Source organism: Esox lucius, chromosome 14 (assembly GCF_011004845.1).
Source record: "Esox lucius isolate fEsoLuc1 chromosome 14, fEsoLuc1.pri, whole genome shotgun sequence".
NCBI classification, from domain to species: domain Eukaryota; kingdom Metazoa; phylum Chordata; class Actinopteri; order Esociformes; family Esocidae; genus Esox; species Esox lucius.
In genome coordinates this window covers 8,168,834-8,192,210 of record NC_047582.1, presented here as the reverse complement: position 1 = coordinate 8,192,210, position 23,377 = coordinate 8,168,834, and the positions used below count along the sequence as shown (strand labels likewise).

At 42.3% G+C, this 23,377-nt stretch overlaps 2 protein-coding genes across 6 annotated transcripts; both read left to right on the top strand.

Moving 5' to 3' along the window:
• The first annotated feature begins 1,600 nt into the window (after positions 1–1,600).
• On the top strand, positions 1,601–13,321 carry LOC105027928 (guanine nucleotide-binding protein subunit alpha-14). The gene is made up of 7 exons (XM_010900313.3): positions 1,601–2,105; positions 3,667–3,851; positions 3,978–4,132; positions 8,846–8,974; positions 9,299–9,428; positions 11,755–11,908; positions 12,168–13,321. The coding sequence occupies exons 1-7, from the start codon at positions 1,985–1,987 to the stop codon at positions 12,356–12,358; spliced, it is 1,065 nt and encodes a 354-aa protein (XP_010898615.2). The 5' UTR covers positions 1,601–1,984; the 3' UTR covers positions 12,359–13,321.
• Positions 13,322–13,874: 553 nt separating this feature from the next.
• Positions 13,875–22,653, top strand: prune2 (prune homolog 2 with BCH domain). 5 transcript variants are annotated; one of them, XM_010900308.3, is made up of 11 exons: positions 13,875–13,975; positions 16,215–16,290; positions 17,311–17,511; positions 17,878–18,054; positions 18,729–18,831; positions 19,045–19,176; positions 19,344–19,430; positions 19,523–19,621; positions 20,206–20,244; positions 20,742–20,789; positions 21,034–22,653. In XM_010900308.3, the coding sequence occupies exons 2-11, from the start codon at positions 16,236–16,238 to the stop codon at positions 21,062–21,064; spliced, it is 972 nt and encodes a 323-aa protein (XP_010898610.1). In that variant the 5' UTR covers positions 13,875–13,975; positions 16,215–16,235; the 3' UTR covers positions 21,065–22,653. The 5 variants fall into 5 exon arrangements, with proteins under 5 accessions (XP_010898610.1, XP_034152969.1, XP_034152967.1 ...); XM_034297076.1 differs by lacking the exon at positions 13,875–13,975 and adding an exon at positions 14,677–15,142 and having other exon boundaries at positions 21,039–22,653; XM_034297075.1 differs by lacking the exon at positions 13,875–13,975 and adding an exon at positions 14,678–15,142.
• Positions 22,654–23,377: the final 724 nt, after the last annotated feature.

The following is a 23,377-nucleotide window of genomic DNA, read 5'->3' as shown; positions in this document are numbered from 1 at the left end:
GGGACTAGAAAGGCACTCATTTTGTGGAACGACCCAGTCTTAACACACATGTCCGATGGGAATTCAGAAGGGGCTTTGAAATGCAAGGTGTTGATCTGAGGATTGTTGACCCGTGGCTCTCTTGGGAGAGAACGTCTGGTTGACATTTGGACACTTCATCATACATCCTTCAGCGGGTCCTCACAGTGTTTTTTGTTTTTTTATGTTGAGACGTGGTTTAAATATATTGTTTACCTATTTAAATGAGTAGTCATTCTCTGGCTCAGAGGACATAAGAAACAATTATAATGATCACCTAGAACACAAACTAGCATACCGGTAGCCTATTACTTGCACAATTTACACATTTTGTTGTTTTTCTATTGATGTATAAACATGGCTTAAGTCTTGCCAAATTGTTATTACCTCTACTGACTTCACACTGTACAGAGGGTTGAAAATGTGTCAACTATCAATTTTCATTTGGGCCAACTACCAGTGTTACAACATACGATATTGTTCCGCATCCAACAAAGACATGGTATCCCTTTGCACAAGCTTCATCATTGATCCGAACATCTTTTTGTCAGTTCTTTGTATTCCCAGCAGAGATTTACTGTATAGCTGTTTCAGTTCAGGGACAATTTTAACATTATAGTGTCAATGTGGTTTCATGGTCAGTTGTAAAAAGGGCTGAAAAATTATTCCCCCTATGCCTCTTTGCACTTTGTAAACAAACTGGTACAGTGATTTTCTGTGTGTTCTCTTTCAAGGTCCGGAAAAATGAAGTGTTGTAATTGTTACCTGCTGAATGAGAACTTTGGGTCCAATGGCCTGCTTTGAACACAGACATTAATTTATTGCACTTATTCTTGAATCCTATTTATATGTAATATGAGAGTACACATACTGAAAAAAAAAAGAAAAGAACAGAAAAAAAATTAATCAGAAGGTTCTCTGCACTATTAGATATGTCAATCATCACACACCCCGACATTATGTTTAAAAGTCTGTTGGAAATGAAGTATACAATGCAACGTTTCACATTTGTGTTAAATTGTCTTCAGAGCAATGTCCATGTTTTGTAATTGGGAAGGAATAAATTATTCAGGTTTAACCAATATCCTCTCTTTCGTGCTCTGTTTTTTGTATGGAGATTACAGTAGAACCTATGGCATAGAGGAACACCATAAATGGTGTTAGAGGATTATTCTGCCCCTCATTGTTTGTCATGGGGTTTAATGTTCCCTGCCTTCTCTCCCAGCTCATCTGTTCGATTTAAGGCTCTCAAATCCTTTCATTGATATCCATCTGGTCAGAGACAGACAACATGGCTGCAGGGAGGGTTGTTGGCTACTGCCACTGATTTAGAAATGAGCATATTTACAGAAGGGGCTTTTCTGTTGTGGATACAATGTGGTGCACACTGACAGGGACAAGTGTATCCAGGACAATAGGATGTTTGTCAGCTGCACACATTAGGATAACTATCTTACTATTGGCACCAACAGGACCAAGAGTGGGTGTGAGCTAATGTGAAAAGCTCTCCCATACAATGAATAGGCTGAGAATCAGTGTAGTTGGAGGACTAGGCTGCGCCTTTCATAAGGCTATATTTCAACTGGCAGGTACACACCTACAATTCAAATGGGTTAACAATATCTACAGATCAACCCAGCCTGTGTGGTGAGAAGCATGCCAAAGTAAGTGAAGTTGGGTGTTGTCAAATGGAAAGGAAAAAATACAGCAGAACGTGTGTGGGCGGGTTTAGTTCACACACTGGGCCTACAACAGGTCCATTAGTTTCCTACAAGAGACAGTAGAGGGGAACTGCGATTGTTTACCTCACCTGCACGAAAGGAATGCAACCCGCTAAGACTTCAGTGTCAACTCCATCCAGAGTCGAGGAATTTTGACGTGCACTCTTTTAAAGATTTCAGCGCGTTCCCATTACCTATCCTCAAATATATTTATGTCACCTTAATTACAACTCAAACACAGCAAGATGGGTGAATGCTGTATGTCGGCTGAAGACTCAGAGAGACACAGGATTCACAAGGAGATTGAGAGGCAGCTTCGCAAGGACAAGATGGAATCTCACCGGGAGTTGAAGTTGTTGCTATTGGGTGAGTTCTGGCGTGTGTATTCTGGATAAAAAGTAATTGTCGGACGGAAAATTGTATGCCTGGTGCTTCTTGTGCGAGGCATAATAATCAGTAAAACATGTTGGCCAATTATTACAAAAAATTACTTTTGCATAGTTCGAATTTTCAACAATCCTTTGAATCCAAATGAAAAATGTCCCAATTGGTGCCACCACCTGACTACTGTGCTGGCTACTTTAAGCAAAATCAGTCGTCTATTCCATGAAACTTACAGTAACATAGCATGCAGTGTAGATTGTTGCCTTCCATTTAGTAGGCGGAGTCACGGTATTTGGGGTTTCTATACGACTTTTGATTTTTGGGGCCCAGTTTTCGCCTTAAGTTAGTATATCACGTTGATAGAACGTTTTTTTTGTATAGTGAATAAGTTTACATAATGTGGCGTTCTTTATAAATGCGACAAACCACTTGTCCATCCGGAATTGCTGCTACCCTGATGTTAACAGGACCTGTTTTCCTTCTCTTTGTCAACGGGTTTTATCATCGTTTTTCTCAATAGAGAAGCCCTATTGAATAGAATAACTAGGCCGTATGAGTCACTCAAAACCCCATTCTCCACATATTTGATCGAAACCTGTGGAACCAGTAGATAATTGAGCCGACACGTGATTTTCAGCCCTGTAAAAAGGTCAGCGTACCCTAAGTATTTTACATATGTTCTGACTGACTAATGAGTCTATGTAGTTTAAGTAACTTTTTTATTAAATCACTGTCTGTACCTCAGCATGACAATTTTAATGTACTGTACCAAGTGTGACTGAATGGGTAGTGGGGCAACTGATGGTGTTCGCATTTGAATTCATAGAACATTCCTTCAGAACTACTTTGGAGGATGAGCAAGAAGCAAAAGTCTCTTATCATACATACCATTACACTCACCTGCAGTGCATAAACTGAGCCTGTGCACCTCTCTTCTATCCAAACTGTCATCACATTTTAACTCTGTTCAGCAGAAATGGCGTGGTACAGATATCAAATCTCAATTTGTGCCAGAAAGATTATCCTGCAGCAACAGATGATGTAAATTATAATGAATGCATATGTGGTTAGGGGTTGATACATTTTTCATGATACTCCAGACTGAAATCGGTTGTTAGAATTTTTTCTAGTAAAATGATCTCCAACTACACTCCATGATTGTAATAGCTAAATGAGGGTCTACTGAACCTATTGGCAAAGGGAATTTTCTCACAGTGCTTTTTACTACTTTACTTACCATCTAAACATGGATTGTTCTTAGGTTATTTTTATAATGTGTTAAACATTTCAAGACGTTGAATAAAGGTCAACCCTGATCCTTCAGCTTCAGTTAGCAAACTTCTTGATGATTTCCTGCTCTAAAGGTCATGTTAATGGCCACCAAACCAAACCATGCAATACATGTGGGAAGTGGGGTTTTTATGTAACGTTTGCCACATGTTGCAGAAACTCTCTCACACACACACACACACACACACACACACACACACACACACACTTTTAGGCTGGTATATCCTTGTTGAGACACAAACTTCTTTCTCAGGGACGGGTGAGAGTGGGAAGAGCACCTTCATCAAGCAGATGAGGATCATCCATGGAGCGGGTTTCTCCGAAGCGGACAAGCGAGGTTTCACAAAGCTGGTTTACCAGAACATTCTCACTGCTGTTCAGAACATGATCCAGGCTATGGAGACCCTACGGATTGATTTTGCAGATGCCCAAAACATTGTAAACAGCTTTTAACAGCTACACTAGCAAATTCAACAAGTTGACATTGATCCTTCTGATGTTATGGTGTTGTATAGGGGTTGGTTTTGAGGTATACTCCTGTTATGATGTGTTGGTGTGTTGCAGGGCCTTGCAGACAGGCTGAACCAGGTGAAACCAGATGGATTGACCAACCTGGAGCAATGGCAGGTGGAAACCATCAGAAATCTGTGGCGTGACCAGGGAATGCAGAAGTGTTACGAACGCAGGCGGGAGTACCAGCTCTCAGACTCTACAAAATAGTGCGTTTTTGTTAGTCTCTTTCCTTGTTCCCCAGACCTGGCAGACAAAGATGATGTTAACTAAACCAGTCCAACTGCCTGATTCTGACCGATAGTGAATAACTCATTTGCATCTTCCAAGAAGAGGCTTGGTGAGATTGAGAAACAGTGATAAAAAATACAAGAAAAGCAAACAAACAGCACAGATTAAAAAAATTGAAACAATGAAACCAAAAGGACTTAATACATGAAACAATAAAAACTAAGCAAACAGTTTGGCCCGGCCATGAGAAGAAATTGTGTTGAACAAGGGAGTGGGTTTGAAGAACCCACGCTGTGTGTAGACTGCTGCTGTGGCCACTAAGCCACAAAGTACCATAGAGTTGTTTAACATCCTAATTATCTGTATACAACATCGATGGTGGAAAACATATCTATACTACTTTTTTCAATCAACTTAATGTTTTTCATTTGGTTTACTAATTTCTTCACTAAGTTCTATCAAGCAGATTAGTTGCGGGAGAGAAATGTCTCATTGCCCTCACTCTAAACTGCTCTTCCTGGGTGAGAGAGCCGCTTGTTTCGAGACAGAGTCCAACACTTCAAGCGATTTATGATGTTAGACATGTCGGTTGCAGTTCGTCCATCACAACGTAACCATAAACAGTTTTTATTTTGGCTTATTATAGGTAGCAACTGAAGCATGGGACGTTTTAATTTTTCCTCAGCTAATCCAAATTTTTGTCTGTGGCCAGATTCGATCTGTCATTCAGTCACATGGCCGGCTCCTCTTACGCGGTCTGGCAAAAAAAAAAAGAAAAGGTGGCAAATTGAAGTAAAAACTTGAATAAAATAACTGATGCAGGTGCTTCCATACATGTGTACTGCATGATGCAATTAAGCATTTAACATGCTATCGTGCTCTGTGGCATATTTACAAATGCTGAGCAGGCCCAACTGAATTAATTTTGGATGAAAATGGCAAGAGGAAAAGATTTAAGTAACTTCATTATAGGGTCTCTTCCCATCCACAGGGCACAAGGGGTCACTGACTGGTATGATGAGTATGAAAATAATATGCATCACATGCAATGGCCTTTGTGGTCACCAGATCCCAACCAAATTGAACACCTATGGGAGTGGATGATGTGTTAGACCGCTCTCTCCACCTCAATCATCAAAATAATGATTATCTTTTGGAAGATTAGTGTTCCAGAATGCCAAGGCATATTGAAGTTGTTCTGGCAGCTCATGCTGGTTTTCCTCAAAGTATTTTGACAGTATCAGTTTTTAGATTAGAAATAAAACTATAGGGTTATAGTCCAGTCTGTCAGGTTTAATTTGAGGGTATTTACCCTTATGAATGATTTATTTCAGAACATTTTAAACATACTTCCTTCATTCCAGGGTAACCAAAAGTAGTTGGACAAACTAACCTCAGCAGTTTCAGGCAGGTGTGTTTTTCTTGCGTTATTAGTGTGCACCAGAGAGTAGCCAATGTCTAGTCTTGATTTGAATTTTGGTTTCATTTGTATCTGTTGCTGGTGTCTGCCAAGGAGGATCCAAGAAGTGTCACTGCAAGTCAATTTGGATGCATATAAATTGATCAGGGAAAAAGCCAAAACATGAAGTGCTGAAACCGTGTTTGGTACATTTAAAAGGAAGAAAGTAAACACTTGTGAGCGCAGTAATGGCAACTCGCCTGGTAGGCCAATGAACACCGCCATATTGGAATTTTTCAGCATTTATGACTGAAAAAGACATTCAGTGGTAAAGGAAAAAAAACAGTCCAACAGCATCACACTCCAAGAGTTCGGCATCAAAGAATACCATACACAGAAGAAAATACGATCAGAGCTCAAAGGGAACTCACAAGATAAAAACTAATAGTATGCCTCAAGAACAGAAGTTATAGTTTGCTATCAAATACATAAGAGCCTGAAGTTTTTTTTTTATGTCTTGTGTTATGAATTGGGATTGTATGTTTTTTCTGCAAAACATAGTTTAAGCAGTGGCTTCCTTCCAGCCATTCTACCACAAAGGCCTGATTGATGGAGTGTTGGTTATCCTTCTGGCAGGTTTTCCCCATCTCTGGAGAGAAACTCAAATTCTAGTTAGAGCACTCAATGGGTTCTTGGTCACCTCGCTGACCAAGGCCTGTTTTGCCTGCTTACTTTGTTTGGCTGGATGACCAGTTCTAGGAACAGTCTTTGTGGTTCCAAACTTCCATTTCACAATGATGGAGCTCACTGTGATCCTGGGAACGGTCTGTGCTTTGGGATCTTTTTATTACTTTCCCTAGATCAGTGCCTCAACACAATTCTCAAAGGTCTTCAGAGAGAGCCTTGGACATTATGCATTGGCTCTGACATACACTAAAGTATGGGACCTTGTATAGACAGGTGTGTGCCTTTGTAAATAGTCTCCAAGTTTACACAGCTGACAGTGCATGTCCAAGCAAAAACCAAGCCATGAAGTTGAAGGAATTGTCAGTAGAACTCCGAGACAGGTTTCAGTCGAAGGCACAGATCTGGGGAAGGGTACCAAACTATTTATGCCGCATTTCGTGTGGTACACAGTTTGGAACTACCAACACTTTTCCTATGTACATATCAGTCAAATTTTGGGACACAACTACTCATTCAAGGTTATTTATTTTTACTATTCTCCACATTGTAAAATAGTAGTGAATACATCAAAACTATGAAATAACACTTATAGAATCATGTGGTAAACTTTTTTTTTAACAGATCAAAATGCATGTCATATTGTATTCTTCAACGTAGCCATCCTTTCCCTTGATGACAGCTTTGCACACTTGCCATTGTCTCATCCAGTTCATGAGGTGATCACCTGGAATTGTTTTCCACCTTAATGGAGTTTCCCCAAATGCGGAGCACTTGTTAGGTGCTCTTCCTTCACTTGCTGTCCAACTAATCCCTAACCCTCTCAGTTGGGTTGAGGTCTGGTGATTGTGGAGGCCATGCCATCAGATGCTGCACCATCATTCTTCTTTGTCAGATCGTTTTACAGAGTCTGGAGGTGTTTTGGATCATTGCCCTCATGAAAAACCAATGATAGCCCCACAATCGCCAGATTGGTCTGATGAGTCGCAAATTAGGACTCATCAGACCAAAGTACAAATTCCCACTAGTCTAATATCAATTTCTCATGTTTCTTGGCCCAAGCAAGTCTCTTCTTATTGTTGTCCTTCAGTATTGGTTATCTTGCAGTAATTCGACCATAAAGGCCTGACACTGTCCTCTGGAGTGTAATCTTATCTGCACTTAACTGCCGATTTCTTTGGGTCTTGTTTTCCTGTGGCGGTCCTCATTTAAGGTGTCTACCCCATGAAGCTGGTTGAGAGAATGCAAAGAGAGTGCAAAGATGTGATCAAGTCAAAGATCTGGCTAGGATCAAGGCAAAGATCTGGCTAGAATCTGAAATATACAGTTGTGCTCAAAAGTTTGCATTCCCTAGGAGAATTGGTAATATGTACCATTTGTAAAGACAACATGAACGAGCAGGCAAAACATCTTATTTCTTATGGGATTCAAATTCAACTGTAGGTCATAACAGAATGGCACAATAAAACAAAGCATGGCAACACTTTTTTCACAAAAGTCTGCATACTTAGTTCTTAATATTGTGTTTTGCCCCCTTTAGCATCAATGACAGCGTGCAGTCTTTTGTAATAGTTGTCTGAGGCCCAAAATTCTTGCAGGTGGTATAGCTACCCATTCATCTAGGCAACTCATCTTTCTAGCAACTCAACCATGCAGCTTATTTTTGTTAATGTATTGTCATATTGTGCTCCTTGAAACAACCACACAGTCTTTTTCCAGAGCAGCCTGTATTTCTCCTGAGGTTACCTGTGGGTTTTTCTTTGTGTCCAGAACAATTTTACTGGCAGATTTGGCTGAAATCTTTCTTGGTCTACCTGACCGTGGCTTGGTATCAAGAGATCCCTGAATTTCCCACTTCTTAAGTGACTGGCATTTGAAAGGCTCTCTTTTTATATCCTTTTCCATCTTTATAAAGTTCAATTACCTTGTTACGCAGGTCTTTTGACAGTTCTTTTCTGCTCCCCATGGCTCAGTAGCTAGCCTGCTCAGTGTACCCAATAGAGAGCTAACAAACTCATTGACTATTTATACACAGACACTAATTGCAATTTAAAAAGTCACAGGTGTGGGAAATTCACCTTTAATTGCCATTTTCACCTGTGTGTAACAATGCCAAACATTCAAGGGTATGTAGACTGTTGATCAGGGCCATTTGGGTGATTTTGGTTATGATTTAAAAAGGAGCCCAACAAATGTTTTAAATAAGTGGCTTCATATGATCACTATCCTTAAATGTTTTGTTTTTTTAATGATCAGTCATATTTTCAAAATCAATGCCAAAATGTCACAATTTCTGCCAGGGTATGCAAACCTACAAGCCCAACTGTATATGTATTTTGATTTGTTCAACACTTTTGTGGTTACTACATGATTCCATATGTGTTCTTAGATTTAATGTTTTTGCTATTATTCTAAAATAGTAAAAATAAAGAAAAATACTTGAGTGGGTGTGTCCAAACGTTTGACTGCTACTTTATATATGTATGCATGCATGTATGCATGTATGCATGTATGCATGTATGCATGTATGCATGCATAGACTTAGATCTAGTGTAAGCTTGAGTGTTTATCAAACTTCCAATGTATTTTCTTGTTGTTTCAATGTCAGTTATCTGACTGACCTGGACAGAATAGCTGCCCCCTCATACCTCCCCTCCCTGCAGGACATCCTGAGGGTCAGGGTCCCCACAACCGGCATCATCGAGTATCCCTTTGACCTCAAAAGTGTCATTTTCAGGTACTTTTACATTGGCTTAATAGTCCTAAAACCTTGTTGTGCTCTGAAAATATGACTGTTGGTATCCTTCCTTCCATCTGTCCTTCCTTCCTTCCTTCTTTGAAGTTTTTCAGATCTGTGAAAGCTTGTTATAGTAGTGGAACCCTTGTTTGCAATAGTTTTAGTCAGGTGCAATTTTGTTCTAGTCAGGTTAGTTCAGTGATGGCTTCAATAAAGTGTAGAGGGAACAAGCAATGCAAGTATTTCCATGTCAGTCTTTTAAATGACACCCTAAACGTAATGCCTTAGATGGAGGGGAAATGGCATGATTGTTGTTTTTATCAGGATGGTGGATGTAGGCGGTCAAAGGTCAGAAAGGAGGAAGTGGATCCACTGTTTTGAGAGGGTCACCTCCATCATCTTCCTGGTAGCCCTCAACGAGTATGACCAGGTCCTCTATGAGAGCAATAAAGTGGTGAGGATGAACACGTCGACTCAACTTCATTAAGTCCATACATGCATACATACATACATCCCTGCCGGAGTCCAAAATTCACTGGGAACAAGTCTGACTTACTGCCGGCAATGTGGACCAAGCTCCTGCTTCGGTCGTACAGGGACCTGACAGCCCTTAGCAAATGACCCAGGACCCCATATTCCCGAACCACCCTCCACAGGATGCCGCGAGGGACACAGTTGAATGCCTTCTCCAAATCCACAAAACACATGTGGACTGGTTGGGCAAACTTCCATGAACCCTCCAGCACCCCGTAGAGGGTATAGAGCTGGTCCAGTGTTCCACGGCCCAGACGAAAACTACACTGTTCCTCCTGAATCCGAGGTTCTACTATTGGCCATATTCTCCTCTCCAGTACCCTGGCATAGACTTTCCCGGGGAGGCTGAGAAGTGTGATCTCCCTGTAGTTGGAACACACCCTCTGGTCCCCCTTCTTAAAAAGAGGGACCACCACCCCGGTCTGCCATCCCAGAGGCACTGTCCCCAACCGCCACGCGATGTTGCACAGGCGTGTCAACCAAGACAGCCCCACAACATCCAGAGACTTGAGGTACTCTGGGCGGATCTCATCCACCCCCGGTGCCTTGCCACCGAGGAGTTTCTTGACTACCTCTGTGACTTCAGCCCGGGTGATGGATGAGTCCACCTCTGAGCCCTCATCCTCTGCTTCCTCAATGGAAGACGTGACGGCGGGATTGAGGAGATCCTCGAAGTACTCCTTCCACCGCCCGACGACATCCCCAGTTGAGGTCAACAGCTGCCCACCTCTACTGTAAACAGCGTTGGTAGGGCACTGTTTTCCTCTCCTGAGGCGCCGGACGGTTTGCCAGAATCTCTTCGAGGCCAGCCGATAGTCCTTCTCCATGGTTTCACCGAACTCCTCCCAGGCCCAAGTTTTTGCCTCCACAACCACCCGGGCTGCAGTCCGCTTGGCTTGTCGGTACCCGTCAGCTGCCTCAGGAGTCCCACAAGCCAACCAGGCCTGATAGGACTCCTTCTTCAGCTTGACGGCATCCCTTACTTCCGGTGTCCACCACCGGGTTCGGGGATTGCCGCCTCGACAGGCACCGGAGACCTTACGGCCACAGCTCTGAGCAGCCGCTTCGACAATGGCGGTGGAGAACATGGTCTGCCGGAGGTGGGAGTTAAAGATCTCTCTGACAGGAGACTCGGCCAGACGTTCCCAGCAGACCCTAACAGTACGCTTGGGTCTGCCGAGTCTGTCCAGCTTCCTCCCCCGCCATCGGATCCAACTCACCACCAGGTGTTGATCAGTTGACAGCTCCGCCCCTCTCTTCACCCGAGTGTCCAAGACATACGGCCGCAGGTCAGATGAAACGACAACAAAGTCGATCATCGACTTACGGTCTAGGGTGTCCTGGTGCCACGTGCACTGATGGACACCCTTATGCTTGAATATGGTGTTCATTATGGACAAACTGTGACTAGCACAGAAGTCCAATACCTGAACACCGCTCGGGTTCAGATCAGGGGGGCCGTTCCTCCCGATCACGCCCCTCCAGGTGTCACTGTCGTTGCCCATGTGGGTGTTGAAGTCCCCCAGTAGAACGATAGAGTCCCCAGTCGGAGCACTTTCCAGCACCCCTCCCAGAGACTCCAAGAAGGTTGGGTACTCTGCACTGCCGTTCGGCCCGTAGGCACAAACAACAGTGAGAGACCTATCCCCGACCCGTAGGCGCAGGGAAACGACCCTCTCGTTCACCGGGGTAAACTCCAACACATGGCGGCAGAGCTGGGGAGCTATAAGGAAACCCACACCAGCCCGCCACCTCTCACCATGGGCAACTCCAGAGTGGTGAAGAGTCCATCCTCTCTCAAGGAGTGTGGTTCCAGAGCCCAAGCCATGCATAGAGGTGATCCCGACTATCTCTAGTCGAAACCTCTCAACCTCACGCACGATCTCAGGCTCCTTCCCTGCCAGCGAGGTGACGTTCCACGTCCCTAGAGCTAGTTTCCGTGTCCAGAGATCGGGTTGTCGAGGCCCCCGCCTTCGACTGCTGCCCGATCCTCTCCGCACCGACCCCTTATGGTCCCTCTTGTATGTGGTGAGCCCACGGGAAGGCGGCCCCACGTCGCTTGTTCGGGCTCGCATACGAGCCCCAACCCTGGGCCTGGCTGCCCGAAATGTAACTCGTCATTAAAGGGTTTTGAACCATTAAGTTCATTAATCATTAAGTCCATATTCTATTAATAACATTAAGGCAGTATACAAAAAATCTGTTTATACAGTATTTTGATGGAGTCTTTTATTCTTCCCTTTCAGAATCGACTAGAGGAGAGCAACGCCCTATTTAGGACTATCATCACCTACCCCTGGTTCCAGGATTCCTCCATCATTCTCTTCCTTAATAAAACAGACCTCTTAGAGGAGAAAATATTACATTCAAACCTGGCTGATTATTTTCCACAATTCTCAGGTTAGTATGCTAGACTAGTTAACTCCCTGCTGAGTCATACATCATACATAAGCTATACTTTAACCCTGCTGGCTGCACAACGGTCAGTTGTTTCTTGATATTTGTTTCCACATCTGACTGTCACATTCAGGATTGTGTCAATCATCTCCATTGTAGTGAATTACTGATCATATACATGGAAAAGTTCATATATTGTCAACTCTGAGTGGGTTATACATGCAGTGATTTCCTGGGTATTTAACACATTACTCCTTTAAAGGTCCCCGGAGAGATGTGGAGTCTGCCAAGAAGTTCATCCTACAAATGTACAAAGAACAGCACATTGGTCGTGACAAATCCCTGTACAACCACTTCACCTGTGCTACAGACACAGAGAACATCAGAGTGGTCTTTAAAGCTGTCCGGGACACAGTCTTTCAAGAAAACATGGATAGGTTTAACTTGGGTTAGGGGTTTGAGATAGCATGTGCAGACATAACATTATTTATTTTTCAGCAATCAGATATATGGCTTGTCTGGCAGATTATTATTATTTTATTTTTTTATGTTGAATATGTATACATGCATTGGGGGAAAAGTGGAGGGGACCCTCCTTTTTATTTTATTTTAAATTTTTTACAGGTTTGTTGCAGACCTTTTTTACAGGTTGTCATGTTATAAAGGATATGGCTAACCCTGAATCAAAGTTCAGCATTTAAGTGTGTTGCAGGAAGAGGAAGTAAACTGAAAACATGCTTATATAGATCCTAAGTTCAGATCTTCAGTGAACATTTTTATTGTAATTGTTGTATGTTCCCTTTTGTACTTGTCACATTATATATTGTTTTATTTTACTGTCTGCACAAACTCCTTGCTCTGTTCAAACCTACAGATGTTTGTTCTTTCACCACATTGTGTCTGGATCTGAACACTTACCAGAGGACTCCCCGTTTGCTAAAAATTACCTAACCATCTGATTGGTCCCAGAAAGTGATTATTTGGGCCCACATTTGGAGAGTAACGGATGTTCCCGTAAAAGGTGTTCCATTGGATATATTCCTGTTTGGTTTATAATGACTCTTAATATGAAAGCAATCTAACAGTAATTCAAAGTAATCCGAATACGAGTTTGAGTAATCAAGAAGTTACGTTACTGATTACAGAAGTGGATAGGTAACTTGTATGTGATGGATTACGTTTAAAAAGTAACTAACCACATGTGGCATGAGCCAGACCACATGTGGTTAGTTCGATTTAGAAAATGGTTTGATATTATCCAATGACTTTGTTTCATACCCTTTTCAACACCCTTCTCATTTTGACTTGAATGCAATGGAAGGGGTCTCTGGCTGAAACATGTACCAGGATTTTGCCCATTTTGTATCAGATTTAATATATTTAATATACAGCAATGAATAAATAAAGTGTTTAATAATTCAGCTGAATGTGGACTCCTGTTCTTAAAATTAGGGGTGATAGGTAACCTACTAGTTAGAGAAACTGACCAGTCACTGAAATGCTTGTATTCCTATTTGAATGGCGAAATCCAGGTAGATAACTTTGGAAGTATCATTTTTGCTTAAAAATAAAAGATGTTGACAATTATTCTGAACATTAGCTCTGTATCTGATGTATGTATGGAACTAGAATTAAAGCAATGTTTGAGTTGATTAATGGGGTAAAAAGCACCTGTCATTGAAATAATCGGCTTTGTAGTAGGTAGTTGTATGAGCAGGTCATGTTTCCATGAACCATTTTCAGAGAGTAGTCATTACTCACTGGACATTAAGAAATAACGACCTCTATTGTGTCTTTATATAACAACCTTTTTCATTAAATCGACGTAATGATTGACAATCAACTTATTTCATTTGAGAACAACCTAGATAGCTTGTTATTTAAAGACTGTATTCAATGTTCTATGTGCTTGTTTTTTACAAGCAAACACAGGTGGCCACCGAAACGCGCGCAAGCGTGAAAACGGTCGAGGTGGAAATGACCTTCGTACCAAACAGGCAGCCGCGTATGCTGTGCGGTCAGTCCTTTCCCTTTCCTGTTTAACTAGTGACACTGAGACCGAGAATTGAGGTGAGTGGCTAAAACAAACACACCTGTCCAAAGAGGACCTCCACGAAGAAAAGGGTTCTAACTATGTACAGTAAAAGCAACGCTTTTGTTTACGAACCAGTCTAACCGTTTCTACTGTATGCTGATTTTGCCGTACCCATTTTCATTAATGAGACCCTAGCTTAGCTACAGTATGATATTTTGATCTTCCGGTTTTGCTGATGATCCTCGATTACAGTATCTGAGGTTCTGTATTATTTTTCAATGATTGGACTAAAATATCCACTATTGTTACGCTTATTCGCTATATTCTAATGTAGAAGTAGCATGCCATTCGGGTAATAATACCATACTTTATATGAAAAATGAGAAACACATTCATGAGAACGTAGCTATATTTATTTACCTGATAGTAATTTAAGGAAATAGAATTTAAGTTCCGGCATGATGCATAAACATGTGACACGTAAAGTGGGTAAAACGTTGAAATTAATAATGCTTAGCAAAGATGGTAAACCTAATGTTTTATGCTTATCGTGGAGCATTGCTATGCATTTTTTCTGACTTATTCATTTATATTATTGAAATAATATTTACTGCCTTCTAAAAGGCATTGAACGTCTTGTAAATAGTGTTGGTAAAGAATCATTATATTTCTACTGTAGTCATCAGCTTCTTTTCTTCACATATTTTTTTTTTTTTTAGCCCTGAGGGATAATAAAACCTTTTTAGATGTGCATTCAAGCTTACACATCTCCTCTCAGTTGGCCCCTAATTTTAACAAACAAACACACACAAAGAAATAAATACACGCACATTTTATTTTTTCTATCCATGTGGGCACCAGAAATCCATGTTCCCTAACCCTTAACCTACACTTATACTGAGTTTAACCAACGCTAATATTAACTTCACAAACCTTATATATACCAGGATCATGGGCACGCACGCACACACTTTTCTAAGCTCCCCTACCAGAACCAGCTGCTGCGCAGAGCTGTAGAAACAGGTGATCCCCCTTATTCGGTCCTAGCCTAGATCATGTGACCACAAAATGGTGGAAGCTGTGTGCTGTTTGTAAGCTGAGCATCTCGACCGAGAGAAAAGGAGATACTGAAAAACAGGGGAGATCCAGCTAGGGTCCATGCGCTGAGAACGAGGGACAGAGATTCCTGTGCCCCGTCAGTGGTGAGTGAATGGACGTAATGCGATTTCAGATTAAATAAAAAGACAGCGATATCTCTGTTTTCTCTAGACAGGAAGAGAGGGGAGGGAGGGGCTGCTGTCATCAGCACCGCGGAGCTGCGCGGCTCTGTTAGGCAGCTCAGCATCCTCCATGGAGCCAAGCATATGATGCTGACCTCGTTATTAGTACCGTATGGTTTTTGTGTGTGTGGATCAGCATCGGCAGTAGCCTACATAATCCATCATTGCTGTTCAGTAATCAGCTGTTCTAATCAGCGTTTTTCCCCCCACATTCGCTAAAGCAAACAGATTTTTCTTCTCCCATCCAAATGCGGAATAGGGGGATCCGCTCAGTTCTTTCATGTGCGTGAGGGCTCATGACGGTTTGTTCATTTGCATCTGTGCCCAATCTGTGCCCGAGAGAGCGTGTGGACATCTGAGGCGAGAGAGAGAGGGGAGGGATGGGAGGACAGGGCAGCTGATGATGTAACAGCATTCCTCCACCCTCCTCTCCTTTCTCTGCCTCCTCCTGCGAGGATGGAAGGGTGGATTATTTACAGCGGAGGAGGAGATATGATGACCTTTACACCCCACACATCCCCCCTCCCTCCGCTCCATCCTCCTCCCCCGTCCGGCTGGGGACACTGAAATCCTCCTAGGGCCAACGATGGGCACGCACTCTCTTTAGATGGTGGGCCTGCAGGAAACAGCTTGCGTGTGTCCGTGCTGTGTTCCCCCATTGTGTGTACATTCATCCACTGACAGAAAACAGGGTCAGACTTCCACCGACTCCCAATATTAATCGTCAGAGTAGTGAGACTGTTGTGGATGATTGACAAGGACTCCACACTGTACTGTAGAGGTTGGACCACAGTGGGGGTTTTCGAGTCGTGGTTACCTGTTGGTCGTGGTAAACCTTCAATTCTAGGCTTGTGACGCAATACAATGGCCTGTAGTGAAGGACATGCAAAACACACACACACAAGAAAGGCTAAGCACACACCCGCACACACATATATGCTCTTTTTTATTATTTGTGTAAACAGTATGTCACTTGTCCCTTGTTTGTTTTTAGGTCCCCCTGGGTGATGAGGGAATGGACCTGGCGTCTCACAGTAAGATGAGCTCAGAGGAGGCAGAGGGCAGACCAGGTGAGCCTTAGTGACAATGTCATTACTCTGAGTGGGATGATGATTTATCATGGTGTCATTACTCTGTATGGGATGATGATTTATCATGGTGTCATTACTCTGTGTGGGATGATGAATTATCATGCCGTCATTACTCTGTCTGTGATGATGATTTATCATGGTGTCATTACTATGTGTGGGATACTTATTTTTTGTGCCGTCGTTACTTTTTGTGGGATGATGAATTATCATGACGTCATTATTACTGTTTGTGGGATGATGAGTTATCATGCCATCATTACTCTGTGTGGGAGGATGATTTATCGTGCTGTCATTAGTCTGTGTGGGAGGATGATTTATCGTGCCGTCATTACTCTTTGTGGGATGATGAGTTATCTTTTTGTCATCACTCTGTGTGGGATGATGAGAATCCTCCCTTCATTACTCTGTGTGGGATGATGAGAATCCTCCCTTCATTACTCTGTGTGGGATGATGAGAATCCTCCCTTCATTACTCTGTGTGGGATGATGAGAATCCTCCCTTCATTACTCTGTGTGGGATGATGAGAATCCTCCCTTCATTACTCTGTGTGGGATGATGAGAATCCTCCCTTCATTACTCTGTGTGGGATGATGAGAATCCTCCCTTCATTACTCTGTGTGGGATGATGAGAATCCTCCCTTCATTACTCTGTGTGGGATGATGAGAATCCTCCCTTCATTACTCTGTGTGGGATGATGATTTATCATGCTATGTGGCTGCCTGCTGTCAGTTGACTTCATTTGCCAGACTCTCACATTCACATAGAGCAGCTTGATGAGCTTAGTTACTGATACAGAGGTATTAACTTATTTGCAAAACGTTTATACAGCCATATCATGCATATCAGGTCGAAATGTTTTTAGCACTGTCTAGGGACATTTCAGAACACAACTAGCCAAAGTGCCAGAACCTTTAAAGTCCACGTAGTGAGAACAAGTGAGATAGTTGGGTAATTGTGACATTTCCAGTGACTCCTCCCCCACCCTCCTGCCCTTTAGCCCCTCCAAACTCGCTGCCTCTGCAGGGCGTGGCCTCCCAGAGAAAAAAGCTCTCCGCCCCACGTATCAGCCTTTCATTGGACCAGAGCGAGGACGATGCTCTGGATACACCCGATGACCTGGAAATTAACGTGGATGACTTGGACACGCCAGATGACACAGACTATCTGGACTACACAGATAATGAGCTGGATTGGGAAGGTGAGTCATTCTATTTTAGAGAGATTACTTTTTTCACTCCAACCCTGGTACTAACTAACATCATGTAGTTGATTGATCAACCAGCTAATTATCAGAATTAATTGCACAATTGTAGGGTTGGAGTGAAAACAATAGAGTTCTTTCCAGGGACATGGTCTGAAATGGCGCCCCAGCTGACTGTAATACATTGGAGGGCCATTTAAGAAACAGTAGAATACACAAAATGAGATATTCAGCCACTTGCTGGGGAAAATGACAGATCAATGAAAATGCAATACACAATACCTAATTTCTCTGTTAACATTTTTTTGTAGAAAGTGGTTTATAGTCCATCTGTGTCTTCTCAAAGCTGTGTTTCTGCCTTAGAACCCCCTAAAGCCAGTCGTAGTGCTGTGAAGGAACCATGCGAGCCAATTCCCACATGCAGTGCTGAGGAGGAGCGTCAGGATGCCAAGCTGTGGAGGGCTGTGATCATTGGAGAGCAAGAACACCGCATCAACATGAAGATCATTGAACCTTACCAGAGAGTTATCTCCCATGGAGGTACAGGAAAGCTGTGATAGTTGTTCTGCGTGTGTGAAGGTCATTGAACTTTACCAGAGAGTTATCTCCCATGGAGGTACAGGAAAGCTGTGATAGTTGTTCTGCGTGTGTGAAGGTCATTGAACCTTACCAGAGAGTTATCTCCCATGGTGGTACAGGAAAGCTGTGATAGTTGTTCTGCGTATGTGAAGATCATTGAACTTTACCAGAGAGTTATCTCCCATGGAGGTACAGGAAAGCTGTGATAGTTGTTCTGCATGTGTGAAGGTCATTGAACTTTACCAGAGAGTTATCTCCCATGGAGGTACAGGAACGCTGTGATAGTTGTTCTGCGTATGTGAAGATCATTGAACTTTACCAGAGAGTTATCTCCCATGGAGATACATCCCATGTGATAGTTGTGTTTATACTTTTGAATTGTTTTATACTTTCTTTGACATGATTTCACTTGATGGGTTCTCCATAATAAAGAGTTGTTCATCTCATGGAACATAATAGGACTTAATCACAAATGAAGTCCTATTAAGATCAAATGAATACAGATTAATAGAGCTCAGACATTCATACCTTCAATACGTTTATGGGAATACGTGTTTTGGATCAAATTACTTTGGAAACACAATTTCTTCATTTTGCACATTTATTTTACTTTGTGTTGTTTTTTTATTTATCAGGGTACTATGGAAACGGAGTGAATGCCATCATAGTGTTTGCTGCATGTTTCCTCCCGGACAGCGACAGTGAGGACTACCATGAGGTCATGGAAAACCTCTTCCTGTGAGTTACAACCGTCGCCGACCTTATTGCCTCTGACAATCTCCGAGAGATCCAAAGCAAAATGTTAGACTGAGCTAATATCTCCAGTGTTTTTTTTTTAATGTGATCTCAGCGAGGAGGTGACATTGCCTTTAAAATGCACAGCCAAAAAGTCCCGTTAATTTTAGTGTGTCCGAGAGGTAACTGATCACATGCCATGTATCCTGTCTACAGGTATGTGATCAGCACATTGGAGCTGATGGTGGCAGAGGACTACATGATCGTCTATCTGAACGGAGCCACGCCCCACAGGAGGATGCCTGGACTGGGCTGGCTCAAGAAGTGCTACCAGATGATTGACAGGAGGTCATTTGATTCCACAGTGTTTGATCTATGAACAAACAGATGCATTCGTTAGAGTCAGATCCACAGGATATGAAAGTGTGCTTGTTTCACAAGTTGTCCTGTTATAACGTTGTGTCATGCGACATCATTCCCACAAACGCCACATGGTCATGAATGTTTTGTTTCAGGCTCAGGAAGAATTTGAAATCCTTCATCATCGTCCACCCGTCTTGGTTTATACGAACCATCTTGGCCATTACCAAGCCCTTCATCAGGTCCATATCCTGCTTTTAAAATAGAAATGTGTTTACGTACTTATTTTCTGAGCACATTTACCAAATGTGTGGGTGTGCTTGTTTTGTCACAGCACCAAATTCAGCAGTAAGATTAAGTATGTCAACAGCCTGGCTGAGCTGCAGGAACTCATCCCTATGGAATACGTCCACATCCCAGAATGCATCATCAGGTGAGCCCCATCCGCCGATCCCCCACTCCTCTGTCCTCCTGTCATTTCATCCCTTTTCCCCCACTCCTCTGTCCTCCTGTCATTTCATCCCTTTTCCCCCACTCCTCTATCCTCCTGTCATTTCATCCCTTTTCCCCCACTCCTCTATCCTCCTGTCATTTCATCCCTTTTCCCCCACTCCTCTATCCTCATGTAATTTCATCCCTTTTCCCCCACTCCTCTATCCTCCTGTCATTTCATCCCTTTTCCCCCACTCCTCTATCCTCCTGTCATTTCATCCCTTTTCCCCCACTCCTCTATCCTCCTGTCATTTCATCCCTTTTCCCCCACTCCTCTATCCTCCTGTCATTTCATCCCTTTTCCCCCACTCCTCTATCCTCCTGTCATTTCATCCCTTCTCCCCCACTCCTCTTTTCTCTTCTCATTATCTTATTTAATGCTCTTCTCCTCTCCTGTCATTTCATTCTCTGTTCTCCTCTCTCCTGCTCATATTTCTACTCGCTCTTCTCCTCTCTCCTCTCTCCTCTCCCTCCCTTTGCCCTGTAACTGACTATTTATCTTCCGTTGTCAACTCTCACCTCTAGTCTTGATGATGAGCTGAAGGAAGCGGCCGTGAACTCAACGTAAGCATGGACGTCGTTCTTTATTTCTACCCAGCTGCAGAAGCTGCAGAAACCCTGTCCTTCCACTTCAGCTCTCTCTTAACCAGACTCCCATTCATCAAATGATTCTGGTTAAGATCAGAAAGTATTTTATGTTGGATGTGAGCCTACTCTACTAATGTATGTTTGCTCCCACTGCTTACATACTCTGTAATAATAGGAACATTTGATAAATGTACCTCGCAACCCATTTGTCATCCATATCAATAAACCATAGATTTTGGTAATATGATGAATTACAGTGATAAATCACAGCTGGTGAGTTATAAGATAATTCAGAGAAAAATATGTCAAGTTCCACTGAGAAACACCCATTTGACCATATTTGGCTGTGCTACCTTGACATTTGACCCACACCACGGTGTCATTATATTCCACTACATGTAGCCCATACAACTGCACCTCCGATTCCAATCTGACTTTTTTCTTTCTCTTGTCGTTCTGTTTTTTTTCCGTAGAGTGAGCAGCTTCCTCCAGGGACCTGAGCCAACGTCGGTGAGACCAGAGTAAGTAAGACCACTAAAGCTACTTCTTTAAGTGCAGTTTGAAGAGAGATGGCCTTGTCTGGCTTGTCTGTACTTCATATAAACACTAAGCCTGAGCCCCAAATGGCACCCTAGAAACTATGTTGCACACTACTTTGGACCATGTCCCTGGTCAAATGGGGTGCATTTTATAAGGAACTGGGTGCAATTTGGGACTTAGGGCAGTATTAATGCTTCTGTTCCCTTGGTTTCTCTCCCTCTGCAGAGCAGATAGAACCAATGCCAACAGCTCATAGACAAAATGGCGTTCAACAGTGGATATGGATGTTTGTGGCTTCTCTCGAAATTGAATTTCACGTTGTTTTAAAACTCACGATTGTTTCACATGACAGACGCAGGAAGTCAGGTTTACTGTAAGGTATGTTTTTCTGGATGTTTGTCAGGTGTGGAGTTGATTAGGGAAACACTCCATAATCCCTGTTAGCACTCAGACGTAGATCCGCTAAGAACTCTGTAACATCCAATTACAACTGTACTGACAGGCCATGCGTACGCTCTAGGGGTGTCTTAATCCCGGACATTGGGACACAGGGGTGAACTGTTTTGTTTTCTTACCAAGACACCTGCTACAGCTAATCATGGGTTTACCTGATGAGGTGGTTAGTCTAATCAAGTGGATTAGCGCTAGAATGGCAACAAAGCAAGCAGGCAAATTTATTTAAATAAAACAATTCATTCATAGAAGCAATTCAGTGTGCTTTACAAAGAAAAATATAAATATGAAAATACAATAGAAAAACCAATACTAGAATAAAAACAATAAACAACAATAAAACATCATCACCATAAAAAAGAGACTTGGCTTGATGTTTCTGTGAGCTGAAGAAGATATGTGTCTGCTGATGTTGGAACAAAACATTTGCATTCATGCGAGTTTCCCTGGAACATAAAAATAAAAACTGGATGACACTACATTAATCATTGAGACTGTTAATCCACGTAGAATCATAGTTTGTTAAGGGCAGAATTATGATATAGTCACCCTCATTACACACCGCTTCTTAGCATCAAAGTTTCACTGTTGTACTTTGGTAATGTTGTGTAAGAATGCATGAGAAGCAGAGAAGCAATAATACTGTTCAACTTGCCCTTTAATGTTAGTCCAACCGGGTATTTAGACAAGTAATTGTGACAACATCGATAAATGGCCTCATCAATGACGCTTTGTCAAAATCAGTCTCATATCCAATCTGTGGCATGAGAAAACCCAGTCACCGTAGGTAACAACCGAATAACGTGTGCCGTCAATATTATTTGTAGGTTATTCGGATCTTGTGTTTCATGGAGAAATCCATCCATGTTTTCACGTTGAATAGATCCGAAGTACAGCAGATGCCATGTGTAGCAACAGAAGTATATTTCATGATATTTTCTATGTGTGTAACTAAGTGATGCTGTGTGAAAACAAGCTTACAGTACACCGTGAGAGCATGTCCTGCAGCTTGCCCTGTGAGAGTTGCGTGTGCTGTGTACGTTGTGTGTGTGCGTGTCCTGTCAGCGCGTGTTGCCGTCAGATCTCCTCTATGTTCACCGTCTAGTGCTCTTGTCTCTTCAGCTCCTCCTGCACTTAACAGGATATGACCTCAGATGGGGACAGATAGACAGGAAGGTCTCTGTAAAGCACAATATTGCATCCTGCGTGTTTGTTTGTATCTGTGTGGGTGGGTGTGTGTGTGTGTGTGTGTGTCAATGCATGTTTCCTCATAGATAATTGACTGCCTTCTCCAACATTGTATGTAAAATGTGTAAAAATATGACTGAATGATGTGATGAAACACTATATCAATAAATAAAATTTTGCTCTGAGCATTGTCAGTTGCAATCAGTTCTGATTTGGATGGCCATTCATTTGCAGGCCTAATAGCTAGTTATTCCTACTGGAAGGTCATTGATCTTTCTTTTGTGACACCAGGTCAAATTCTTGTTTCTTACTGAAATCAAGTTTGTCTCTCCAGGTTTAACCTTTCTTAAGTTAGTTGCATAATTAATGACCAATTTAAGTTTTATCACAAATATTTGTAACTTTATTTGAATAACAACAACAACACCACACAACCCTTTTGAAACAAAAAGTCAATGAAAGCAAACCCATTTTACAAAGACAAGTGGCAAAACCATAACTGGTTAATAAAGTGGTAAACCTCAATGCAACCACAATTAGAAAGAGGATAAAAACATAATTATTTTTATATGACAAATAGGATATTACTTAGCAGGGGCCATGGTTGAAGCCACACATGTTAAACCAAAAACACATAAAATAGAAATTTCCCATAAATGTTAAAAATAATTATTCTTTGACCAGAACATAGTTTTTTAATAGCTTTTAATAAACACCTCAGCATGAAATAACTTTTCATGTTTGTTTGAATTTATGTCAAAGGACAAATAAGATGGATGTAAGGACTAAGGCAAAGGTAGGAAGAGTGACAAAAAAACAGGAAGAGGGGGACAGAGAAGATAGAGGGCAGCAGGTAGTCTAGAGCAGTGGTTCCCAACCAGGGGTACTAGGACCCCTGGGGGTACTTGGCCTTTCCACAGGGGGTACT

Bases quoted from the DNA above. Each gene is read 5' to 3' on its own strand.
- prune2 (XM_010900308.3), top strand. From the start codon at position 16,236: ATGGACCTGGCGTCTCACAGTAAGATGAGCTCAGAGGAGGCAGAGGGC. The intron at 19,177-19,343 runs GTCATTTGATTC...GTTTTGTTTCAG, and splicing joins TACCAGATGATTGACAGGAG to GCTCAGGAAGAATTTGAAAT. The intron at 20,245-20,741 runs GTAAGCATGGAC...TTTTTTCCGTAG, and splicing joins GAAGCGGCCGTGAACTCAAC to AGTGAGCAGCTTCCTCCAGG.
- LOC105027928 (XM_010900313.3), top strand. From the start codon at position 1,985: ATGGGTGAATGCTGTATGTCGGCTGAAGACTCAGAGAGACACAGGATT. The intron at 3,852-3,977 runs GTAAACAGCTTT...GGTGTGTTGCAG, and splicing joins TTGCAGATGCCCAAAACATT to GGCCTTGCAGACAGGCTGAA. The intron at 9,429-11,754 runs GTGAGGATGAAC...CTTCCCTTTCAG, and splicing joins TCTATGAGAGCAATAAAGTG to AATCGACTAGAGGAGAGCAA.